Here is an 18,407-nt window from a genome sequence, read left to right as displayed (position 1 = left end):
CACACGGTTTGTACCACTCCCACCAAAGACGGGCTGGGCTCGTCCACCCTAAAACAAGTGTTCGGGGGTGCCGCATTTAAGCCAGCCCGATTCATTTTGCTGTGTTCTCTTTGGCCTCAACAAATGGCACAGTAAAAAATTTTAAAATATGCACTCAAAGCATAAATTTTGGTCGAGAAAGGACTTGATTCTGGAAACAGGAATTAGAAAATGGCGTCCTCCTCTGTGCGAAAACTCGCACGTGTGCCGGCAACAGGTCTGTTCAGGAAAAAAGAACAAAAATTTGCTCGTTTGCCGAAGTTTTCTGAAATAAAGAAGAATTTCAGTTCTCCTGCGAGTGCGGCACTGCACAAAGAAGCATAGTTTTTCTAAATCATCGGATTCAAACGACGACCGCATCTCGACGTACCGGCACTGGACACCGTTAGATGCGTACAAAAGCCCACCGGTGCGTCCAAGGTTTGCTTTCACGGACTTGCTTGTCCCTGCGCTTTATTTTTTTAACTTCAAAGAGACAATTTCTGCACCGAAAACTGGAGAAGTTAGGGCACTTTCCGTGGTGCAGTGCAGTGAAGCAAATCCTCTGCATATTTTCACAACACAATATTTTGTCTGTTTCTTGCGAATAAATGCACCTTTGAATAATTACTTTAGTTGTTTCGAGACACGTAGAATGAAAAAGGCAAATAAAAGAACGGGCATTTTTGTATCGTTTTCGACCGAAAAACTTGGTAGGGAGAGGGTCAATAATAATTGTAGGGGTTCAACTTCCCAAAACTCTGATATGAGGTAGTAGAGAAAGGGTTAATAATGACATCTGGTGTTTACCGTGCCAAAGCCACGATATGATTATGAGGCACGCCATAGTGGAGGGCTTCGAAAATTTCGACCATCTGGTGTTCTTTAACGTGCACTGACGTCGCGCAGTACACGAGCCTCTAGCATTTTGCCTCCATCAAAATGTGGTCGCCGCGGCCGGGATCGAACCCGCGACCTTTGGGTCAGCAGCCAAGCAACGTAACCACTGCACCACCAATATGGACGGTTCTACTGTTTAGTCTGTTTTCCATGCAACAGCTATGCTGCTACTTTACAAGTATCTTAATAAGTGCAACCTTCTGGACATTCCACAGTCTGCCCAGTGCATTATAGTATCAAATAAGCAAGCCCCGTTGTGATGGTGTTCATGCCTCTTATTCCACTGGCAAGAAATGCAATACAAGAGTGATATTAACGCTAAGTCACTACTACCACAACGTCAATTCTTCCATGTTGCACACACCAGATGAGTCATCAAAGTGGGATGCCGTCCATCACAAAAAAAGAAGGCAGCAAAAAGAAATAATGTGAATCACTCAGCAACCAGTCCGCTACTTCAGAAGTGATTAAAATCTTGAAACTGTGAGATGGCACAAACCTGTCATAGGAATCATTTGAAATGATTGCTGTGGTAATCAAAATAAATAACCGATTAGTTTTAATTGTCACTTATCCCACTACAATAACATAATATTTAAGGCCACATTTGCCTTGCTGTATCTTTAACCAGTGAAATTGGGAATTGTTCAATTACATATTCTCTGCATACTCTAAACCTGACCTGGTTGGTAGATTTTTTTTTTTAAAGGAGAAGTAGCAACATCTCATTCATTACTTTCCCTTGTACTGTCTAGCACTTTTACTGGTTTCTCTGCCTTTTAACTGCCTTCATGTTGGCTCCTTCAATGGCAACTTCAGTAAAAGCAGTTCTTAAGACCATAGTACAAATTAATATTTCACGTAAGTGAAGTCGGCTCCTCTTTTGCAGTGTTTCCTTGTTTAAAACGTTGCTAAATGCTGCCCACTATTTTACACATCTCTTCAGGATGGTGTTCATGCTTGTAAATTTAGCTTAAAGTAATTAAATGCACCTATATCAGCGTGAATCGAAAGTCTGCAGTGAAACCCATGCCATGAGACTATTGTCAGGAAGCCAGGTACTTGTTTCATGCAAAGAAAAATTAAATTGTTTATCTTGGAGATATGCGAAAAGCACCAATCTGCCAATACGAATGACAGTGGTCACTGACGCTTTTCTCCTGACAGCAAGATAGCTTGATGCTATTCCTGTCTACATGTCCTCTAAAACATCCAAGCAAAACTAATTCTAGACTACCGATCATTATTACATTTTTTTTTTCGCACTAAGCTTCAGTATTTGTGGCCAAAGAGTAACATCTCTGTGTCGCTGTCAGTGGGATTTGTTTCTCTGAGAATCACTTTTTTTGGCATGATGAAAAAGGTGAATGAAACATATAATAGCGTCATGACAAAGTGATAAGTCGTGGGTTTGATTTAAAGTTTCAGCTAGCAATAAAAATTTTTCTTGGCTTGGGTTCATTTCTTGACACTGACAAACATTTGAACAATGCGCAATATTCTCAGAGGTCATTCAATCCTGAAAAAATTACAAATGGCTTTCAAGAATGTTTTGTTAAAACTACTACATGATTTACCTTTTTCTACTAGCCTAAGATGGTCTGGCAGAAACGTGCTTCATGCCATCCAGTGATGCTGATTACGAGAAAAAAAAATTAAGATACTGTGTGCTAAGAATGACGCTTACCCAACAACAACTGGGTAGTAGCGAAGAGCTTCTGAGATCACTTGGTCCAAGTAGCGCATTTTGGTTAGACTGTCATACGTTAAACCATTCTGTCAGGAATGTAGAAAAGTAAAACACGTGCCTACATGTAGACAAGGAGGCAGCATGTTTGGAAAGCTGCAAGCAGTGACATAGACACAATGATTCCAGGCAACAGCTGAAAATCTGAGAATTCTTTCTCCAAAATGTGCTTACGTACTAGAACAAATGAGAACTGCTCAGTGAATATAAATTATTTGCTTGTGGCTAACATAGTATTTTGCTGGTTCCAATAAAAAATTATTAGAGAGCCTCTGATCAAAGAGGTTATCCAATTATAACTTATCCAAGGCCCTCTTGATAAGCTGTAATTGCATTTTGCCATGGCCACCGAAATATTTCTCATTTTTCATAAATTATTCACAGTTGTCTCTTACCCGCCTGATAGTCAGTCCATGATAGCCTTACTAAAGCAATGACAGATAATACAACATTTATTTTACATACAAAGACATTTTCGTGCCTCCCCAATGAGAAAAGCTGTCCATCCATCACGTAAGACAAGTCACTATGAAGAGTTTAACGCATAAAATTAAATAAATTAAGGGGAAAAAACATAGGCGGTAGTGATTCTTGAAGCTAGGACCCAAGCTAAGAAGTTGAATGTATTACCCCATGGGCTAAACACCCGCATTTACAAAAGCTGAATACAGTCGAACCTCGATATATCGAACGGCACGGCGATCTCGAAATAGTTCGATATATCCAGAATTCGATATAAAAGATCACGTAAAACATGCGTCAAGAACTTGTGGAAAACAACCAACGAACCAATCGTGGTGCAGTAAATACTCACTTGAAGATTCAAACAAAGTATTTATTGTGTTGGCTTAAAATACTGAAAAAGAGTAGCCTGCTTTTTGTTGGCAATGGCGTGTTTGACGACTGCGTCCTCAACATAGTCCAGGCGATCCACAAGTGAAAGGCCGGTGCCTTCAATCGCGCTGCAGTGGTAGCGCGCAAGGGCCAAAGCGGCTACGACCTCAGCTGATGTCGGGAGCGGGGCACCATCAGCGCTTGCGGGATCCACCTCGGCAGCGTCTTCATTCGGCTGCTCAGCGGTAGCTTCGGCAACGATCTCTACATCCGTTAGCTCCGCCGTTGTACCAGTGCTGTCGTCACCTCCAACGAAGTCTTCGATGCACATGCTTTGCGGCTCCGCACCAACAAAGCTCTCCAGCTTGCTCCACGTTTCGGCGAGCTCGCTTTCTTCATCTGCGCATGCCAACCCAGCTTCCTCAGATTCTTCCACTGATGCTTCGTCAGTGCATCCACCGAAGCCGGCATGCCAAAAGCAGTTGGCTATCGTCGACTGCTTGACGTTTTCCCACGACGCCTTGAGCATTTGGATGGCGCCCAAAAGATCGATCTTCAGATCTTGGCCTATCCGGAGTCTTACAAGCAAAATGTCGATCAGCTGACGCTTGTAGATAGACTTAAATGTGCGGATAATGCCCTGGTCCAACGGTTGGAGCTTCGAAGTGGTGTTGGGCGGCAGCAATACCACTTCGATGTTGCTCAGCTGGGCATCGGTGTGGTGTGCCGTGCAGTTATCGATGATAAGGCATACCTTCCGTCCCTGACGCACCAGGTCCGAATCCCATGCCTTCAGCCACTTGAGGAAAATATCCCTCGTCATCCACGACTTCTTATTCCAGGCATAAGTCACCGGAATATTGGGGCAGTTCCGCATGCACCTCGGGGTTTTAAATTTGCCAATTACAAGTGGCCGCAGCTTCGTGCTCCCATCCATATTGGCAGCCAATAGGACCGTCACACGGGCCTTGCCTTGCTTGCCCCCGTGGCACTTGTCCCCGCGAGTGTCCAGCGTTTGCCGCGGAAGCATTTGCCAGAACAGGCCCGTCTCGTCAGCATTAAAGATTTGGCTCGGCTCATACTTGGCGAGAACTTTGGGCCACTCATGATCAAGCCACTTCTGAATTTCTTCATCATTGGCGTCCTCACTCTCTCCAGACACAGTCTTCCCGACAATGTTGAAACGAGTCTTAAAACGTTGCAGCCAACCGCTACTCGCACTGAAATTCTCGACGCCGAGAATGAATGCAAAGTTCTTTGCCTTCTGTTGCAACATCGGCCCCGATACAGGAATATTTCAGGCCCTTGCGTCCATGAACCACTTGTGGAGAGACTTCTCAACATCTTCAAAAGCAGCTTTGCGTACATGCCGCGCGCCCCAGTGCTGACTCTTCTCGGCCTTGGCCTTTATGTCGGCTTTGTTTTTGAGCAGAGTACTCAATGTGCTCCTTGGTATGCCTAACCCGTCCGCGACGCTCGACTTCTTCTCACCATTCTCAACGCGCTGGATTGCTTCCAGTTTTGCTGCAAAAGTCAGGGTCGTCCGTTTCTTCGTGTCTGCAGCCATCACTACACACACCACAACGCGTGGCAGGCCTAACACACGAGCACAACAACGACCGATGCGACGGATGCCTGGCGATACTATCAAGGAGGAGCTGGTGCAACAAGTGCAGTGCGTCGTTGCTGCAAGGCTGCGGCGTGCGTATGCCGCTACGTTCAAGTGGCGCACTCGGCGCCATCGATGTGTGCAGCAGTCGTAAACGCCCACCGCGCTACCGCTATTTTCGAGAGTAGCGGGAAAGCTCGCCGCCTGTCAACAGAGCGCGGGCGGTTTGGGGTGGCCGAGTTCGATATATCCATTATACGTCAAACTTCGTTCGAAATAAAAAATTAAAAATGCATGCGATTTCCCACGTGATATAGGAACCGTTCGATATAGGCAATAATTTGATATGTCCGTGTTCGATATATCGAGGTTTGACTGTACTGACTAAACGCACGTAAAATGAAGAAATGCATTACCTCCCGTGAGTGCCATGACAGTGGCCCCTTTCTATTTTCAGTATGCTTCACCACAATACATTGTGTTAGCTTGACTCTGTAACGCGTCTGCATTGCGGAGACACTGCCTTTAGAAAACCATTACAGCTGCCATGAGGGTGCTATTTTGAGGTGGCAAGATAAGCACATTACACCAGTAGTGGCTTCGACTTGCTATTTCAATCCTCCAATTGTGATACAATGCCCAAAAATGTTCACGGAAAAGGTTGCCATTGCCTCAAACTTGGGACTTTCTCGCACATTGGCTTGATGAAAGAAGTCGTTGAGCCTCAGTGGCACCCAAATTATTAGGCATGCAAAAAGCATATGTTGATTGTAATTGCATGGGTAATACATACTGATAATGACTCCTCCTTTTTTAGATCTTACAGGAGTTGCAAGTATAGGCACCACCTGTATGCGCAGGCCGATTAAATGCGCTGGAAAAGTTGTTAATGCTGGAACAAATTCCAAAAGGACCATCCAGTGCTGCTCCTTACCTCGGCTTTCATGACTGACAGTATTTCACTTCTTGTCCTTTCTTGGATGTCCGGGTACTTCGCTAGCAGATATGACGTAAACGACAGTGTGGTGCCAGTTGTTTCGAATCTAAATATCAAAGCAAAATGCCACATGCTCAGATGGCTGTGCACGAAGCAACTAAATACAAAGCTCCTAAGCATTTTGCCAAAAAAGAAAAAAAGGAAAAAGATTAACATGGCAGTTATCAAGGCCTTGTGAAAACAGAACCAATAATATCAACTCAAGCATCCGCTTTGTCCAAGCAGTTCTTATATCTGGCAAAAACAATTTGCATTTTAAGAACTAAACACTGCAGGTTACTAGTCGACACGCTCTCTGTCTTTAATGATATTTTTGTACACTAATAAACATTTTACATCAACAAGATGAATATGCCAACCTAAACATATTTCATACATGTATTTACTTCTGAAGTGTGTTCATACCATTGCCACCACAGCTGCTTTAGAGTAATAGAGCTTTTTTATGAGTTTAGTCACAAAAATATTTCTTAGTTCATATGACTTTGTTGCTGCAAGCATTTGAAATGTTCCATGTATTTAGAACAAAATGACTTTGGTAAGTCTTCATCAAAGATTACTGCCTTTGCCTTCTCTTCATGGCAACATGAGAAGCTACAATATTCAATATAGTAGACATGAGTTCTGGTAATATTTCTCTACTGATTATGTTGAGACAAGTGCATTGACAACTCTTGCACACCAAGCAAAATTTATTTTAGCAAACACTACAGTTCACCTTTCGAACAAAAAATATCAGTCGTATTATATCTTATTCTGACTGTATATGTGCTCCATTGCTGAATTACCACTTTGAATACGTGTAATATTTTTTTTTGTTATTGTGTTCTGGTTATACCTGTTTGAATATGTGCACTGTAACTGTAACCAATTTATTCTATTGTAACTCCCCTATGTAATGCATGCTCAGGCCTTTAGGGTACTTGAACAACAAAAAAAAAAACTACACGAATCATTCACACTTTCATCCTTATGATGGCCAGAGAAAAAAGCACAAAAAATAATGCACCATAAGAATGTGACAGTAATAGATGCACATAGGCACACTGCACTGATATAAAGCACAAAAATGATCAATACTATTACTCAATCATGTGATAACAATGGTCGGAAGAGCAATCATATTGAATTAAATTTATGAGGAGCACCTGAAGTCTTCGTGAACAAAGCATCTGGGTGTTCTGTCCTTAAGCATTCATCACACACAAAGAAAAGTAGTAAGTTCAGCTCACTCACCCAGCAACAAGAAACATAACTGCATTGGATTGAATCTCTGTTGTGGTCATAAAACGCCGCTTGCGGATGACTGGAATACTCTCAAGAGCTGGAAAACAACAGTATGCAAGACAATGCAGACATCTGCCCATCGGACGTACAATACCTACTTTTGCTTCCGATATTAACTTCAGTCAAATGCAGACACTGTTCCAACGTCTCGAGCTAAGAGTCCTAATGTAGTGCAAATAGGACCCTCGTTTCAGCTCGCGTGAAGTGTGGAAAGATTCAAAAGCGGCTCTTGCACTTTCTTTATCACTTGCCAGTGTTAATTTGCACCGGAAGAGGATAGCTCGACTCGGCACATACATTGGTCACACTTTTAGCTGACATATGTGCTAGGTTGGAGATGCAACATACCGTATTTATTCGAAAATAGGTCGGGCACGAATATAGGTCGACCCCTACTTATAGCACTCTACGAGAAATAAAAAAAAATATTCGAAAATAGGTCGACCCATGTTTTTTTTTTTTTTAGAAACAGGAAAATTGAAACATAGCACACCTTTATTTACAATTAACTTAGCGCCCCAGTCGCTGCCGGGAGTGTCATGTTCGTCAGATGTGCAAGGAAGGTTGTCGGATTCTTCGCAGGCATCCTCGGCATCCCAAATGACGTCGACTTCGCTGCCATCGATTGCGTTGGAAATGCAGCACTTTTTAAAGCCAGTCACGATAATTTCCGCGGGCAAGTCTTTCCGCGCGTCCTTTACCCACGTCGCAACGAGGGAAGCCCTTCTCGCGGCGTCCCGTCGATGTCATTGCAGCATCCTCCTTCAAGCCACTCTTTGTAACTCTTCGCCACCCGGTCCTTAATGTAGCCGGGACGTCATACCTAGCGGTATGACGACCAGGTCTGTTGGCCTTCTGCAGGGCCTCCTTGACGCCCGGAGCCTCAGTTCTTTTTCAAGAGCGTCATGCCTGCCAGTTGCTGGGCCGCGAAAAGCACGACGCTATCCATTGCACGCGAACAGTCGGTCCCGCTGCTTCCGCCAACCCCTAATCAACTTCTACGTCGAACTCACGCTGAGCGGCACAATTGCTGGAATTCTCGGCAAAAGGTATCACTTGACGCTTGAAGTCAGCTGTGTAGCTCTACCGACGTGACACCGTCGCAACCGCGCATTTGCTAATGCGAACCGTCACGTCAGATCAAACAACAAACAAAGAGTGAGGCAGTGCCAGTGCGGCTGTGCGTCGGCAGGCAGCACGGCTAGGGGGCTAGGGACTTCACGGCCTACCTAGGGAAATCACGGGTTCCAGCGCAAACATGGCGGAGCGGCTGCATTTCGCGGGGGCTTTGAAAAGGCGGTTGCACAAATAACTTTTTTGTCTTAGTTACTTAGTCGGAAAAGGCGAACGGGTACGGTTTTTATACCAGATTTTATGGTATATAATGTGCGTATGTAGCAGGAACTGCTTGAAGAACAGCAGGCGCGGCAGTTGAACGCCATAGGTGCGGTGCTTTTGGTCGCTTTGATCGCGAATATAGGTAGAGATTCTTTGGTCACGAATATAGGTCGATAGCTGATTATGGGCAACATTTTTGGGAAAAAAAGGTCGACTTATATTCGAATAAATACGGTAGTCAGAAACCGTTCCCAATCTGTAGTTGGAGCTCCTGTTAGGAGGGGAGTTAAGTACAGTCAAACCTCGATATATCGAACACGGACATATCGAATTATTGCCTATATCGAACGGTTCCTATATCACGTGGGAAATCGCATGCATTTTTAATTTTTTATTTCAAACGAAGTTTGACGTATAATGGATATATCGAACTCGGCCACCCCAAACCGTCCGCGCTCCGTTGACAGGCGGCGAGCTTTCCCGCAACTCTCGAAAATAGCGGTAGCGCGGTGGGCGTTTACGACTGCTGCACACATCGATGGCGCCGAGTGCGCCACTTGAACGTAGCGGCATACGCACGCCGCAGCCTTGCAGCAACGACGCACTGCACTTGTTGCACCAGCTCCTCCTTGATAGTATCGCCAGGCATCCGTCGCATCGGTCGTTGTTGTGCTCGTGTGTTAGGCCTGCCGCGCGTTGTGGTGTGTGTAGCGATGGCTGCAGACGCGAAGAAACGGACGTCCCTGACTTTTGCAGCAAAACTGGAAGCAATCCAGCGCGTTGAGAATGGTGAGAAGAAGTCAAGCGTCGCGGACGGGTTAGGCATACCAAGGAGCACATTGAGTACTCTGCTCAAAAACAAAGCCGACATAAAGGCCAAGGCCGAGAAGAGTCAGCACTCGGGCGCGCGGCATGTACGCAAAGCTGCTTTTGAAGATGTTGAGAAGTCTCTCCACAAGTGGTTCATGGACGCAAGGGCCCGAAATATTCCTGTATCGGGGCGGATGTTGCAACAGAAGGCAAAGAACTTTGCATTCATTCTCGGCGTCGAGAATTTCAGTGCGAGTAGCGGTTGGCTACAACGTTTTAAGACTCGTTTCAACATTGTCGGGAAGACTGTGTCGGGAGAGAGTGAGGACGCCAATGATGAAGAAATTCAGAAGTGGCTTGATCATGAGTGGCCCAAAGTTCTCGCCAAGTATCAGCCGAGCCAAATCTTTAATGCTGACGAGACGAGCCTGTTCTGGCAAATGCTTCTGCGGCAAACGCTGGACACTCGCGGGGACAAGTGCCACGGGGGCAAGCAAGGCAAGGCCCGTGTGACGGTCCTATTGGCTGCCAATATGGATGGGAGCACGAAGCTGCGGCCACTTGTAATTGGCAAATTTAAAACCCCGAGGTGCATGCGGAACTGCCCCAATATTCCGGTGACTTATGCCTGGAATAAGAAGTCGTGGATGACGAGGGATATTTTCCTCAAGTGGCTGAAGGCGTAGGATTCGGACCTGGTGCGTCAGGGACGGAAGGTATGCCTTACTGTCGATAACTGCACGGCACACCACACCGATGCCCAGCTGAGCAACATCGAAGTGGTATTTCTGCCGCCCAACACCACTTTGAAGCTCCAACCGTTGGACCAGGGCATTATCCGCACATTTAAGTCTATCTACAAGCGTCGGCTGATCGACATTTTGCTTGTAAGACTCCGGATGGGCCAAGATCTGAAGATCGATCTTTTGGGCGCCATCCAAATGCTCAAGGCGTCGTGGGAAAACGTCAAGCAGTCGACGATAGCCAACTGCTTTCGGCATGCGGGCTTCGGTGGACGCACTGACGAAGCATCAGTGGAAGAATTCGAGGAAGCTGGGTTGGCATGCGCAGATGAAGAAAGCGAGCTCGCCGAAACGTGGAGCAAGCTGGAGAGCTTTGTTGGTGCGGAGCCGCATGTGCATCGAAGACTTCGTTGGAGGTGACGACAGCACGGGTACAACGGCGGAGCTAACGGATGTAGAGATCGTCGCCGAAGCTACCGCTGAGCAGCCGAATGAAGACGCTGCCGAGGTGGATCCCGCAAGCGCTGATGGTGCCCCGCTCCCGACATCAGCTGAGGTCGTAGCCGCTTTGGCCCTTGGGCGCCGCCACTGCAGCGCAATTGAAGGCACCGGCCTTTCACTTGTGGATCGCCTGGACTATGTTGAGGACGCAGTCGTCAAACACGCCATTGCCAACAAAAAGCAGGCTACTCTTTTTCAGTATTTTAAGCCAACACAATAAATACTTTGTTTGAATCTTCAAGTGAGTATTTACTGCACCACGATTGGTTCGTTGGTTGTTTTCCACAAGTTCTTGACGCATGTTTTACGTGATCTTTTATATCGAATTCTGGATATATCGAACTATTTCGTGATCGCCGTGCCGTTCGATATATCGAGGTTCGACTGTATCACTGCAATGCATGAAGCAGGGACATAACTGCGTATAAAAGCAACCAAAAATCACTTGCTTTCTCTTTCACAACTTTGTTACCAACAACAAATCGGGCATGCCTTATAACTTAGCGAATGAGTGCGACAGGTATTGGCTGACATTACTGCCACCATGTTTAGTGCTTTATTTTGATGTGCTTGGGTTGCACCCACTAAGACTGTTAGCAATGCTCGGTGCAGACCACACCACAACGCTTCAGAAGCTTCACAATTGTTCGAGATCACTCTGTTGAGATTACGCGCAGGACGCGAATAGTCAAGTTTATTCGAGAGCTTACGCGAGCACCGGCAATAAGGCTCGAATTTTATATGCCACATGTATAAATGCTGACGCAGCTCACCACAGATCAACTCACTCGACGGCCGACGCTGTTCTCACCGCTATCAGTGTACACCTTCAATTGCTTATACTTTGCTCATGTCATTTTCTGGGCACAGGTTTGGCCAAATAAAATGTTTAGTCTTAAAGGGACACTAAAGGCAAATAACAATTTATGTCAGAGTGAAAGGTCAACGTGTGAGAACGTCTACAACGTCAATAGTATCAACAGCAGTGCTCTAGTAATCGAGAAATTAGGGTAAATGTAGGACACGATGAGCACCACGAGTGGGACATTTTGGAAATGATCCCGATGACATCTGAGAGTCCCGAGTACAATTAACCACTACTAATGAAACTAGTTGCAACGAAAAAAGAACATTTCACGAATCACAAGACGTAATAAAACGCTGCTTGTCCATTTCTGTTTAATTCATGGAAAAAATAACCTCTTGGCGCTATCATGAGGAACGGCACGAGTGGTTCAAAAGTTCCGTTTTCGCCGAGATGCACGTCTCAGTGGTAGATTCGGTATTGCGTACACTTGCTTGTGCTTGGCTCTCGCTATTTTCGCCCTGTCGATACTCTACTTCTGCTGCTGCTGGCCAAGCTGAGCTCTGTTACAGTGAACTATACAGTTTCGGAGTGGCCCGTGGCTGCGTCTTGGCAAGGTTGATGGCCGCTGTTGCGCAAGAAACCACAGCTTCGGCGACCGGCAGTAAAGGCGGGCAACGTTGGGCACGGCAACTGCTACGTCAGAAGATCCGTTCAGGCGGGTGATTTGAAGTGCCCTAAAGCCGTGCGGACCACTAAAACGTGATTTTCTTTCAAAATAAGCATTTCCTTGCCGCGAAACGAGCACCACGAGATTTCTGCAATGCTATTGCAACAATGAACGTCGACTTAATATTTGACTTTAGTGTCCCTTTAAACACGCCGACTGCTGCCTTCGTCACCGTCACGACCACGTGACATTATGAACAGCATGCCAGAAGGCGATCTCGGAGGCACCGTACTGCGTCACGTAAGTGCTGGGCCCCCCAAAGGTGTGATTGTAAAGTGCTAGCGCCGTGCACATCTGCACCAGCAGTTATGGCCAATACATTAAAAAGATGGTTGATCCCTCCGTCATAGGAATCGGACTAACACGAAAGTAAAGCGTGCCCTTACAGAAGTAACTGAATGTTTACTGTACATTGATATAAGAAGGTCTGTACAATGTATATTGATGTCTGGCAGCTGTAACACCGTTTAACGTGGATGCACCCACTTTGATGATTGGTGGTACATCTCCATCCCGACGACTAACGTCCATGTTAAATGATTAAACAAACCCTTGTGGTAGCTGTAGTGGTTGAAAGCGTAATCTGAGAACGAGGTGTGATAGCCACGTCAGATGTTGGACACAGAACTTGGTCGCCACCCCGCGGCATGTTAAAATGTGGCTGAACACCACGGCCGGACTAGAGGGAAACGCAAAGCACGTCGTGCCGCCCCGATAGCCCGGCCGCAATTTTTCTCGGGGCGAGCGTGTGAGCGGGCAACGCGGTGTTACAGCCAGATGCGGCAGGCGCGCGTTGCAGAGCTATTTTTGGTTGATACAGTAGAACCCCGCTGATACGTTTTTGAAGGGACCGTAGAAAATAAACGTAAGAGATGGGAAACGTAAGAGCCGAAAAACAGGAAAAACGGCAAAATATTTAGTGGTACAGAATTTTATTTCAATTCTTACGAGCAGCACGAAAATTGGCGCGCTCAGCCGCGATCTAGTCGATGGATAGAAACGCGGAGCTTAGGACGGCCTTATCCACAGAAACGTAATCAACGTATGTGATTTTTTTAACACCAACAGCTGTAGGCATGAAAAAACTAAGCACACGCAATCACGACCGGCGCGGCGAGTCCGACCGCGAACCGCACGCACGACCATGCGAGCTCCAACCAGCTCGAACTCCTCCCGTTCTCCGACAAATAACGATGATGATGAGTCTACGCCAACGCGATGGCAGAAGTGAATGCCAATCTCGAAGGACCTTGCTTTCGCAAGCAATTACGTCATACACGCCATGTTTGTGCAATGCAAATCTCAGAGGCTATGCTTTTGTCAATAGTAAATGCCAATCTCGAAGGCCTTGCTTTCGCGAGCAGTTACGTCATAGACGCCATCTTTGCAATTTGAATCTCGAAGGCCATGCTTTTGTTTGCATCAATTGAAAGATTCTGTTGCTTGCGCCTCTCATGCGGCTAATATTACGGTCAAACGAGGCCAAGCTGCGTGAAAATGCGCCATGGCCGCTCTCTTTGGTAGTCACTCGGTCGGCTCCGGGCGCACTTCGCGACGTATCATACGGGAACGGTCCGACAGTTACGACGTAACAGCGGGGTTCCCAATACATTGTATCCTATGGGAGCTATGCCGGGACCGGCATAGCTCCCATAGGAGGATGGAAAACGTCGTTTTCCATCCCATAGGATGGAAAACGACGTAACAGCCGGGAAAACGCAGCAGTGAGGAACGTAACAGCGGGGTTCTACTGCATTAGCGTGATGCTATGAGCGAGGCCGACGCTTTTACGACGCTTGGGCTGAGATCGCCACCTCGTAGTGTGTGAAGGCATTTACAAAACTGAACTTCTATTGAAAACGCGCCTAATGGGACGGACGTGTAACGTGTTGCAGGTGCTAATCGGGGAGGCCACAGCAATGACGAATTACTTTACTTTACCGCTCCCAGAGGGCAACACCACCCCGCCGACCGGGAGAGTGGTAGATATAAAAGGCGCATTTGTAAAGCCTCTAGAGCATGTGACCGTGGCGCAGTGGATAGCGTGCCCGGTATATCTGTTGTTGCGGACCGAGCGGTCATGGGTTCGATGCCAGTTGACGGAACTTTTTTTTCTTTGCCATCTGATCGTGTAAATCTTTTCGACGTTATTTCCGTGACGGAAATACGTCGCTGAAGTCTTGGTGGACCCCGGCATAAAACACTTTCGTGTTAAAAAAAGAAGAGGAAATGCTGAAGACCATGACTTGTGGCAACATATATTTCGGGCAATGCGCTACTAACCCTCCATCCTCCCTGTGTAGTTTCCAGCACACGCATAGCAACGAAAAGAGAGAGGTGGCGCTCGTTTTATGCAATAACTCCAGCATAGTCAGGTACGACATTATAAGGCAGCGGCATTTCTTCCAGGTGGATGAATATCAGCCAGCACCAATGAGTGCACACAACAGACTGACGTTATAAGCTCGAAGGCAGGGGAACATTTTTTTCCGACGGGCTCGTTATTTTGTTGGCCAACCAAATGAATCCACCAAAAGATTAGGCCAAGGAAAGCATAGGTGACATTAATTGTCTTTTAGCTGTAGTGTAGTAATTCAATTTACATAATAATTACTAGACTACAGCTAAAAGACAACACCCCTATGTTTTCCTTGGCCTGTTTCTTTGTGGATTGACTTAGCTCGACATCCAGGCACTCTGCCATACGGCTTATGAGCAGGTCTATTTCTTTAGTAGTCACGCAGGCAAGCAGTCCTGCACTTCAATCATCTGCGAGGAGGGTGGATTTTTTAAGCTGTATCTGTCTACAGATGTATTCGACAAATTTTTGTGCTAGGAGAGTTCCAAGCAACTGAGTGCAATATGATGACATTAGAAAGGTGCTGCAGGACCCCTCAAAGATTTCACTTCAGAAATGATGGCTTGCACGTAGCATTACATATAGTCGCCGCGATCACGCAAGCTGCACTGCTACTACTGAACATCAGGCCAGTAGCTCACAATCACAAGCGACTTCGTCCTCTTCATGTGCCACAGTCAGCTGCTGCACATCAATCAGGGAGTCGGCCTCCTCCTCAGCATTCAGCATCAGCTGCAGCAGGTCCTCGTGTTCTACCTGCATCACACAAAAGATTTTGTATGCACTCAGCCTGCTTAAATCGGGAGTGCGTGATTAAGCAATGAGACAATGAACTTTTTTAACGATCGCATGACTGTTTAATACTCTCGTCTTCCATTACCAGCCTGCATAAAAATTTCAATGCATTACTTTTTTGTAGTGTGCATCAAAGACTCACTTATTTTAATTTTCCTGCCATCTTTATGAATTTTGGCATAATTTCCATCATGAATCCTCTATATGCCCTCAAAAAAGTTTCATTATTTTCCATAATGACGGCATTTATTTACCATGGTTAGAATGTTGTGAAATCTGCTGGCTGTTACTCTCTGTGGGGCCTTGGCACTTCAAGTGTTCTGTGACAGCTTTTTAACGTGATAGCGCCCTTTAAAGAGCCCATGTCGCAAAAATTCCGGTGTCGGTTGTGAGCGAAACATCATCATTGTCCGTGACCGAAAAATCACCATGGATGCAAATAATAAAAAATGATGCCCCCGAGGTGGAATCGAACCAAGGCTTTCGGCGTGGCAAGCAGGTGTTATACCACAGAGCCACGCCAATGCTTGGAAATGCACTGAAAGTAACTTTCATGCTTCACAAACATATGCGTCCTGTGTACAGGCTTCACAGTACGAGATGTAATATCGCAGTAAAATGTGGAACAAGCGTACATTGCCAACGGGCGTCACACCATGTTAATTGCATAACGAGTTGGTGATTTAAAGCCGGCCACCGATTACAAAAGGCACACACACTACTTCGTGTATTTCCTTACAAAGAGGCAGTGGGTGCATCGCAACTTCGAAAAAGTATCACGCACGTAATTGCTGCTGGTTTAAAGCATGCCGCCCATTACAAAGGGCACACACATTGGTGCACGCCTTCTCTTACACACACATAGTGGGCACACTGTTGTCATAAAAGTGTTCTTGAAGAGGGCGGAAACCTTTACTTTTGCTATAGGCATGTCGAGTGTGTGTGTGACTGGCAGAGTTGCCAGATCCTACCGAGCTAACAAATGAATAATCGTCACAAAAGAAGCCCAAAAAGTGACCCGGCTTTTGCGAAGAAGCCCAAAAGAAACGGAAATTGGATTAATTTTCCAATTCTCGAAAATATCTTTAATTATAACACAAAAACGTCACTTAAGTATGAAGGGGAGTTGAAAAAAATCTTTTTAACTATTTTGTACAGCGAAAATATGTGCAATTAGGAACGAAAGCATATATATTAACTTTTTAACATTGTCTCCACGGTAGTCTCCGTTTGAATGCACGTTTGCCAGTGCATGACTAAAGGGATAATGAACAAAAACTGGACAAACTAACGAAAATATCTAAACTCTACTTGGAAGACGTGAATTTTCCGATAAACACAGTTCATTTTGCATATTTTTGAACAGATATGGCTGTATTTTTGGTGGACTGTCAGGGTGCGGCTACTGCACGCAAGCGCGAGCCCTGACATCACATTCTCCAAGGCGCATGCAGGGTGCACGTGTTCCTGTCCTCGGCTTCTCTTTCTCCACCTCTCCTTTCATCCCACTCTCCACCTTCCACAAAGCCCGGATGCTCTAACCCAGCCGAGAACATTGCCGGTGCTGTTCGTATAGTGATTCCGGGAACCGTAGTGGAAGCTGAGCGGGTTGAGAGACGCGGGTGGTAGCTGGCAATGTTGGCATGCCCATTTCAGGTGTCATCAAACGTCACCTCCTCTAGTCCTCGGAGCGGCCGCTAGATGCGGCATTTTGTGAAAACGGCATTAAATTCATTAACTCCCTCTAGTTTCTGCCTGAAATGAAGGTTGTTTCTATCGATTGCAGCACGCAATCTTTGAATTTGGCTGAAAATCTTGGCGCAAATGATTTTCTACAGTATCTCTTTAAGGTTGCTTGTTGATTCCCCCAACGTATGTTTGACTTCAACACTGAACTACTCAAAGACATCGACAGCCTCGCTATTGGGGAACGTGATGATCACTAAAATAACTATACTTGCTGGAAAATGCAAATATGCCAAAAAAAAAAACACGCCACAAGCGACTGAAAAATTCTCCAAGTGACTCAGCAAAAAAAAGAAGCCCCAATCCGCTTATTGTAAGCAGAACTGGCAACTCTGGTGACTGGGCGACTGAACATAATGACAAGTGACACAGAGTGAGAGGAGGATGGGGACGGATATCACTATTGCGTTCAACTCAGGCGCTTTTAAGCTTAAGCCTCCCCCAATTTTCGCCTCAGGAATGCCCAACTTGTGTGTTGGAAATGTATTAGATTCCAATAACTTTTCCACAATAACTTATTGATTAAAAGGGTACTGACACACTTTCTTTTTACTTTTCTTTCGTTCTTGCACTTAAAGAGGTGCAGGACCAAAACAGTAAAAATACTGCAGAGCCTCCAAGCATCCTGAATAACTCAGAATAACAGCTTTTCTTCAGGCAGTTTCGGTTTCGTTTCCACAGATCACACTGCATGCTGAGATCATGACGCAGAAGGTGATAATGGGGGGCAACACGTTGTGGTGTACTGGTGCTCAACACTCATGTCTTTTATCAGGAAAGCTTTTTCGACTGTAATTATGATGGAATATTTACCACCTGCTATTTGTCTTCAACACTTCAGAGAATGTTTAAGCCCTTCGGGTACAATCCTTTCATTCCACAGAAATAATCATCATCTGGGTTGCTTGAGTTTCATTTCTTGAAAACGTGCTGTTTGCCACTTTTCTATAGAGAATGTTATGTCAAGCTGATAGCGCACACATTGCTAATGCAAGGAAAGGCAAGACTGTTGAATATTATAGCAGGACAAAAAAAACAGCCTAATGGGTGCAACTGTTTCTAGAGTGAGCTCTCAGAACTACATGGTGTAATGCTTACAAAAGCATATCCGTGAAATATGTTCAAATTTGGATAATATTTCAATTTTACAGCCAACTCTTTGGTTATAAAACACTTTTGTTGTTAAAA

General features: G+C 45.6%; 1 protein-coding gene across 1 annotated transcript in view; it reads right to left on the bottom strand.

The window, feature by feature from the left end:
- Window positions 1–18,407, bottom strand: part of LOC119399662 (cytochrome P450 3A11) — a 38,324-nt gene that overhangs the window by 3,271 nt on the left and 16,646 nt on the right. The window contains exons 8-11 of the mRNA XM_037666478.2: window positions 15,320–15,434; window positions 7,342–7,429; window positions 6,043–6,151; window positions 2,606–2,694 (exon numbers count right to left, since the gene is read on the bottom strand). Coding sequence (XP_037522406.1) covers window positions 2,606–2,694; window positions 6,043–6,151; window positions 7,342–7,429; window positions 15,320–15,434 — 401 coding nt within the window. The remainder of the gene's footprint in view (window positions 1–2,605; window positions 2,695–6,042; window positions 6,152–7,341; window positions 7,430–15,319; window positions 15,435–18,407) is intronic.

The sequence above is a fragment of the Rhipicephalus sanguineus genome, chromosome 7 (genome assembly GCF_013339695.2).
Source record: "Rhipicephalus sanguineus isolate Rsan-2018 chromosome 7, BIME_Rsan_1.4, whole genome shotgun sequence".
Lineage (NCBI taxonomy): Eukaryota > Metazoa > Arthropoda > Arachnida > Ixodida > Ixodidae > Rhipicephalus > Rhipicephalus sanguineus.
This window is presented reverse-complemented; position numbering and strand designations above follow the sequence as displayed.